Source organism: Pteropus vampyrus, unplaced genomic scaffold (assembly GCF_000151845.1).
Source record: "Pteropus vampyrus isolate Shadow unplaced genomic scaffold, Pvam_2.0 Scaffold21, whole genome shotgun sequence".
Lineage (NCBI taxonomy): Eukaryota > Metazoa > Chordata > Mammalia > Chiroptera > Pteropodidae > Pteropus > Pteropus vampyrus.
The window spans coordinates 13,105,305-13,113,477 of NW_011888802.1; the positions used below are offsets into that span (position 1 = coordinate 13,105,305).

Sequence of the window (8,173 nt, forward strand, 5' to 3'; positions counted from 1 at the left end):
AATCCCCATGGAGAAATCTGACTTTACTCAAAGAGAGAACATCGTTATTGCAATGTATCCCTTTAACAATCCATGGAGTTGAGACATTACCTGAAGCTAAAACTTTTCAATTGATTGGATCTCAGAAGACGGGTTGAGCTTTATAATGGTGAATTGGTTTATAAACACGTATGGAGATCCCTAAGCCAAAACTATATGCATTCTGAATTGAAAAGTTGAAGTCAAATCAGATGTAAATCTTAATATAGGAAGGATTTTTTTCAGGATGTGAAAAAAAGATGTTTTACAGAGGAATTTTTGGAGGTTATTCTAATCTAGGGAATTTCTCTAGAATCTGTAAAATTCTCCTACATTTTAAGTAATTTGTTGACATAATTAGAAAAAGTGTGAATTTTTATTTGGATTAGGTATAATCCTTTAAATTCTGTATTTAAATATCTCATCTGGTTTTTTAATGTAACTATGTAATTAAAATAATGTTTCACACTGAAGAAAAAAAAAAGTTACCAGACTCCCTGAACATATCCCCGTTTCCCCCCCTAAACAAACAAGAAATGTCATGGAACATAATTTAACAGCTCTTACAGTAAACAAGACACACACATTGGATTGACATTTATTTTCAAATCACCAAAAGTAGATTCTGGCTGACCTCTGAGCAAAACAACAAGAATTATTAATTTCAAAGAGAAATTAGCTGTACTTTGGAGTTACAACAGTTGTTTCCTGAATAAAACCAAACCCAAATTCATTTATACAACTTCAGCATAGTCATATTTTCTGAATGACTGTTTTCTTATGCAACAGTTTCTGTATTTATTTGTCTGAAGAATGCCACCTGCAATTCAAAAAGGGGTGGGAAAGAAAAAGGAAGAAAAAGGAATACCAGAGTATCAGTGGCTTTACACAATCCAATTTATTTTACTCATTTAACATCCAAAGTGGGTGTTCTTCGACAGCAGAACAGGGTGTTGTTCTATGTGGTGATTTTGGATCCAGAGGTTGAGAGATTTTATGAGGTTAAAGAGGAAATATTGTGGCATTATTCAGACAAATAAATACAATAATTCTTGTATAAGAAAACAATCCATTATGCTCAAAGAATGGTAAGAGCAATCATAAAAATTACAGAAAAGAGTATGCTACAACTTAATTTTGAAGGAAAAACAAGAATTTATTAGGTGGTCACAAAGAACATCCCAGGCAGGGATGATATGTTATGATTCGTAGCACCCATGCCCAATAAACTATGCATCTACTTCTTCATAGGTAAGAAAAAGGCTATGAGTTAATTATTGTTTCTAATAATTAGTTTTGCTTAAAAACTTAGGAGGACCAAGTTAAGTTTTAGACCAGTAGACCATTACTGGAATCCTATAGCATATAGGACACAATTGAATGGTAGTTTAGTAAGATTGGCTAGAATCACAGACTGTATGCTATCTAAAGTAGGCAATACAAAAATGGAAAAACATGCATTGTTTAAATAATGAAAAAATACAAATTAACCTTTTATATTTTGTATGAAAATTGAGGATCCAAAGTCTGAAACAGTAATATTAGTGAAGTAAATTTTTTAAAAAAGGAATTCAAACAAACCTTTTGATTTTCCTGTATTTCCTTCCTCAGATGTTGATTGACAGCAATTCTAGTTAGTGATCTGGGAAAGTAAATATTGATATAATTCCTCTTCCTTAAATGTTTAGGACTAATCTAGAATTCAATGTAATACAATACTTTTTGTAAGACACTAAAAACTCTAAAGGCATCATGACATTACTATATAGCCTATTTCACAAGTGGCACTATGTCTTTCATTTGACAAAGGTATCTGAGTCAAGTGGAATAAAGACTGTCGAAAATTCCTGTGCACTAACTGTATACATTAAGTACTGTCAGACCTTGCTTACTACTAGATACTTATTTTTCAAAATTACTTGCTTGAAATGCTATTTTGTGTTGTTTTTCCCAGAGAAATTGTATATGGAATTACCGATGTCATATGTGTCAATACAAACTGATAAGTTTCAGAATATTTGTACATGAAGAATTTGAGTTAACCTGGAATCTTTACCAGAGTACATAAGTTCTAAAATACTGATAATACTGACTTTACATGTTCACTCTTGAAGAGCTTATAATTCCCTTATAATTTAAAGAGAAGAAATTTTAAAAATAAGTGTATTATTTGACTTGATAATTCCTAAGAATGCTTAATTAACTACGTATCCGTCAATTTATGCATAAAAGAAAATGATTTAAAAATTAAAAAATTATTAATGTGAACTTCTGCTTTAAGTGAAAATCAGAGAGGTATATCTTAAAACAACTCACAATAAGTGTCATCTCCAAAAATTTGACAGCATTTGAGAGAAATTACAACTTAAAATTTGATAATAAAATTTTTCATTCATTTAGCAAATATTTCATTTCAACAAACATTTACAGTCTAGCGAGTGGTTTTAGAGTATATATGCTCGTCTATAATTTAGCCATTATCAGCATTAGCATAGTTGGCAAATTTTTTTAATGAACAACCACAAATTAAGAATATAGGTTAGCAACAGAACCCCTGAATAGATGTAACGGCTGTCAGAGAGTGAAAATGTCTTGTTAAAACTCAAATTATTTGACTTTATTTGTATTTGATCTAGTAATTTCAAAAGCTACTGTTAATTAACAGCAGTGTGGCTAAACACAATATTTATACACACATATTTCATGTTTTAGAATATAAATACTGACTTCTCAAATTCTCAACTGTTTAAAGTTGACTGAGTCACATCAATATATTCATTCTTAAGCTGTAAACAAGGTGACAAACCTATTTTCAGGGTACCATGAAAAAGTTCTTGGTATCTTGTGGACAGCTATGTACAATTTATTTTACAAAGGTAAAGAATACCTAGATTTAACATTCAGTAAGTTGTACTATGGATAAATGTACAAAATAGTGTTTGAGACAAATAGTGTTTGAGAGGCTTAGCAATCATCCACTGCTTAAGAAGGAATGCTGAGATCACAAAGATGCTCTTCAAATCCTCTTGATAAAACACTACTGTTAATAGCCTTTGATATAGCTAACTTATTTTATATTTCACTGATTGCATATAATTTTATATTCCATCATTACTAACCCAAATACAAATGCATCAAAGTCTTGTTATTTTGTCAATCCTTATAATACATGGTTACCTGAACTGTATGTATTGGTTACCTTAAGATATGCAAAAGTATTATCTGTTGAACTGGGAGATGTGTTAAATGTAACATTAATATTTCTGAAAGTGGTTCAATCAGATATCCTATTGGCAAAAATGTATTCTACAAAATATTCCATATAATTAAGACATTACTAATTATTTAGAATCTGAAAGAACAAGATGATGATTTGGCCATCCTCTGGGCACAGATCTATTTAGAATAATACTTTTCATCATCTCCCACAGGGGACGAAAAAAAAATTCCATTTTTACTTATTGCATAAACAAGTTTTTCTTGGATTATTATGTCTCATTGTTTATACTTATACATTTTAAATGAGTTATTTTTTTCTTTCCATTTGCCTCTAATTCAAGAGTTCGATTTTGTAGTATGTATATACAAGCATGTAAAAGTCAATATTGTGCTCTGATAAAAAAAAACAAAACAACATATCTAATGAAGAATGGCCTTGATTTCATAAACACTATATATACTACAATTAATTGACATCATTAAATAAAATCAGCTATTTTCATAAAATTTATTTAACAGAAAGAGTTCTGGCTATAATCAAACCAATAAACTTTACTATACCTGGCTTTTATGGGGAAGTTCTGTGAAATGTCTTTCATTAATTTTATGGCATCATAAACTGGAGTGGACATTATTTGAGAAGCTGCTTGAAAACTAAGATCTGGAAGGAAAAAATATCATTAAGGAATCTAGCATAACCTAGCAGACCTTTATAGACATTTCCATGTAATTTTAATAATTTACTCAACCCTTTCTGCCATATATTTATAGACATATTAACACTCGTATTTAGCATTTTTCAAGTTTTAAACAAAAAGCAGTACTTATTATCAATTAAGGTAAGTTTTACACTTTTGTAAATAATTATAATTTAATAACATTTGTTTTCTACAAATTACATTATAACTTGAAAAAGAGATATATGAAAAGAAATGCTGACACAAAACTATTCTATATTTATGCTAAAGGAAACAGGCAAGGAAAAGTTTTGGGAAAAAAATAACGAGAGGAAGGAAAAGAGTTTGAAAAGCCAATTCTGAAAAGAACTTTAAAGACTAAATGTGTTTAACTCAGTAAATATGAAACATTCACTTTCTCTTTCAGTATTGTTCCACCTTTATACCTCAATAAAAATAAAATCCTAAGCTTACCATTATTTAAGCTGAAATAACAGCTTTATGGAAAGAAAAATATGTGTAGCTTATTGTAGTCAGTCTTCGATATCTTAGAAGGTAGAACTTAAATGTTCACACACACAGACACACACACACACACACACACACGAGTACCTGATTACGTAAGTAAGTGTTTAACAAATACTGATGAATAAGTGAATGAACAGTAAAATAACAAATAAGGTCCTTTATGTTACGTTTCTTATTATTGCATTGCTATTCTTAGGCATTTTTAAGCAACATAATTTTTAACTGGTGTTATATATTTAGAAATATGTGTTTTAGTGAGAAAACTTGAGTTATTACTTATATGACTGATATGGTATAACAGCTTTTAAAAGAGTATTTCTTTTGAGGAAAGTATGTGATCAAAGATGTTGCCTAACGGCATTTGGCTGCACAATGTTATACTCAAAAACAGTACACTATAATAGTAAAGAAAGAATTTAAAATGAGGCAGACATGCTTATTTTAGCTAGGCCCGATTACTGTTTTATCAGTTTTATAACTTTGGACTAATAATTCTGTGTGTCCATGTCTTAGTTTCCTAATCTGGAAGAATGGGATTTCTATCTTATGAGTTTTTAAAAATTAATTAGTATAATGCATATAAAGAGCTTATTACTGTGCCAAATGCAATATAGAATTGGCTAACATTTTTATCATTGTCAATCACCATTGGTATTATGGTCATGCACAACTACCTTTACCCAGGTTTGACACCACAATTGGTCTTTTAAAACTTTTTATAATATGAATGTAATTCTTCCTCATATGACCAATTTTTTGCATGTAATTTAATTGAAAGCTCCTGAAAATTCACATGAAATCAGAGGGCAAATAAGGGATATATTATCAGTTTCTATTAACATTAACAATTTTTTCTAAATTGTTCCATATCTAGATGACTAAATTGTTATTTAAGTTCTACAGTTTGCCTCTGAAATCTAGATCCCCCTATTTAACTGCCTTTTCGGTTTTACTACTTGGATACTTTATAAGCAGCATGTTTAATAATAAATTTGTGATATTCCTGCCCCCATCTTTGCCCAAATCTGGTCCTCTTTAGCCTTCCCTTTTCAATAAATACTACTACTGTTCATCCAGTTAGGCAAACCATGAATCTAGTTGTTGTTCTTATTATCTCTTTTTCCCTTGCACTCTATATCTAACCTCTCAAAAAGGTCTTTGATATTCTCTCCAAATAACCCACCCTCAAATTTATTTCAAACCCTCCTGAAATCTCAATTCAATCACTGCTTCTATAGGAACACTCCCTTTCTGTTCCTCCTTCGCTCCCCCTACCTCACCAGCTGGGATCTTCCTGGCACATACCCTTCTTAATCTATGTACCTTTACTTTGAAGTACTTAAAATGGTCATTTTTATATTGGTTTTTAAAATGATTTATGTTTATCTAAGATCTAGCTCGTCATTTTCAGAATTTAATGTTTTTCAAAATGTCAGCTGGAACCCATTAGTTATTAATCTGAAGTCAGATTAATGAGTGATGGGAAGGGTTTTTTTTCCTAATAGGGTAGAATAAAATAAAGTTTTGTCACAGTAAAATGTAGTAAGCATACATACTGTATGCTGAAGCTCTTTTTAGTTTTGAGCCTACCTATGTATGTATTCATACATTATATACTTTATGAATCTTGATGTAAAATATATTTCCTACTGTAAGTCTCAGCCAAATATTATAAAACCATAATGTAAGGACATGAAGACACCTAATAGACATTTAGTAAATATTTGTTCAAACAATAGAAAAAGGAGAAGGTATCATTTTCTGTCTTGAAAATCTATTTCCCTTAGCATCTATGATGTATTCTTCCATTTCTCGTCATTCCACTATGTATTCTTCATGGGCTCTACTGTCCACACATGGATGAGTACCACAGCATCCTCCCTCACACATTGATTTGGGCACCCTACACTTTGTCAGCACGCCTCTCCTTTTTAAAAACTATGCTACGATTATCAACTTTTTAAATCCTCTCCCTTCAGCTTAAGGTCTTTATATTTACCCCGCTATTGGCCCCTGTCATCTGGAAATGTCACAATCACTTTAAGTCAAACTTTTTAATATCGTTTCCTTATTTCTGGGCCCCATATTCAACCCCAAAACCCACTTACACGTTTTATATTCTCTCTACTGAGGCTCAGAGCTGGAAATCTTAAAGCCATCTTTGACTCCTTTTATGTCCTAAATATCTGCCAAGTTCAGCCTTCCTTTCTATGCCTCTACCGTAGTCATAGTTCAATCTCTCATTATATTACTTCCATATCTTAATTAGATTTTCTGTTCTTAGTCCATTCAATCTATTTTACACAAACACTAGGAAGGTTAATTAAAACTAAGCTGACTATGCATGTTCTTCGCTTAGAAGCTTTCAAAAGCACCCTATTGCTTAAAATTTTCTAAATTATAGGTCTCTTGGAAAACATTTTGAAGAAGAAAGTAGACTGGTGTTTGCCTACAGCTGGAGGAGTTGGGGAGAAATGAGGAGTGACAGTTAATGGGTGCATTACCTTCTTTTTGGGGTGATTAATATACTCTAAAATTGACTACTGTGATAGTTAAAAAACTCTGAAAATATACTAAAACCACTGAATGGCATACTTTGAATGGGTGAATTGTATAGCATGTCAGTTATATCTCAATTAGCTGTTATATTTAAAGATTTAATATGTGATATTATGCATTTCACAGAAAAACATGTCCCCATGACCTACTAAAAATTATAAATAATAAAAAAAAATTACAAACTAAAAAGGATCTATAGTTCAATCCAAACTAAAGTTTGATCACAAAGTATCTGCTTATAGGATGCCAGCACAGAAGCTGTTCTAAGCTAGCTAGCAGTGAAACATGCAATGGTCTATTAAGATCAAATTCTTATGTAGAATAAAACTAAGATTTACTTCTGATTTCTACATGTTAGGGTTTTTAATCAGTGTTAGAGATTCCCTGAAATGTGATTTAACACTTCAGATGAACCTATAAGATAAAATCAATGTATACTTTTAAAATGATGACATAATATCAAATAACTACACTTTGTTTAATTTTAAGTCATACAAACAAAAATATGGTTTGCTTGATGAATAACCTTTTAATTAAATATTTATTTCCACAAGAAGTAATGTAATAATTTATATTATTTGTCATAATTATTATTGTCTATAAAAATAATTTACATGTTATATAAAACTTTATTTAACAAAACAGAGATTACCAAAAATGCTGTGTTAAAGAAGACCAAAATACTATACCTTGTAATTCCCAGACTTTCAAAGGCATCATTTCTTTGTTACTCTCAATCAGGTATTTTTGGAATGCTGTCAGATTATCTCTAAGGTCTGAATACCTCTCTCTGCATTAAAATATTAAGTAATGTTAATTATCATAGCATACTACAAATTATTATATTTTTTTGAAATTAACTCTTCCAAAAAATTAGATACAAACTAATTGTTCATCACTAAGATAATAAATCATAATGAAAACTATAAGATCCCATTAAAAGAAATTGAAGAAGATAGAATAGAAAGATATTCTGTGTTCTTGGATTAGAAGCATCAACATAGTTAAAATGACCATATTACCTAAAGCATTATACAGATTTAATGCAATTCCCATCAAAATCCCATTGGCTTTTTTTTTTTTGTAAAGAAACAGAACAAAAAACCATCAGATTTGTATGGAAGCACAAAAGACCCCGAATTGCCAAAACCATCCTGAGAAAAAGAATGAGG

General features: G+C 30.6%; 1 protein-coding gene across 2 annotated transcripts in view; it reads right to left on the reverse strand.

The window, feature by feature from the left end:
• Positions 1–8,173, reverse strand: part of UGGT2 (UDP-glucose glycoprotein glucosyltransferase 2) — a 150,078-nt gene that overhangs the window by 106,799 nt on the left and 35,106 nt on the right. For both annotated transcript variants that reach the window (XM_023528008.1, XM_023528007.1), the window contains exons 8-10: positions 7,691–7,791; positions 3,799–3,898; positions 1,600–1,660 (exon numbers count right to left, since the gene is read on the reverse strand). In XM_023528008.1, the coding sequence (XP_023383776.1) occupies positions 1,600–1,660; positions 3,799–3,898; positions 7,691–7,791 (262 nt within the window). The remainder of the gene's footprint in view (positions 1–1,599; positions 1,661–3,798; positions 3,899–7,690; positions 7,792–8,173) is intronic.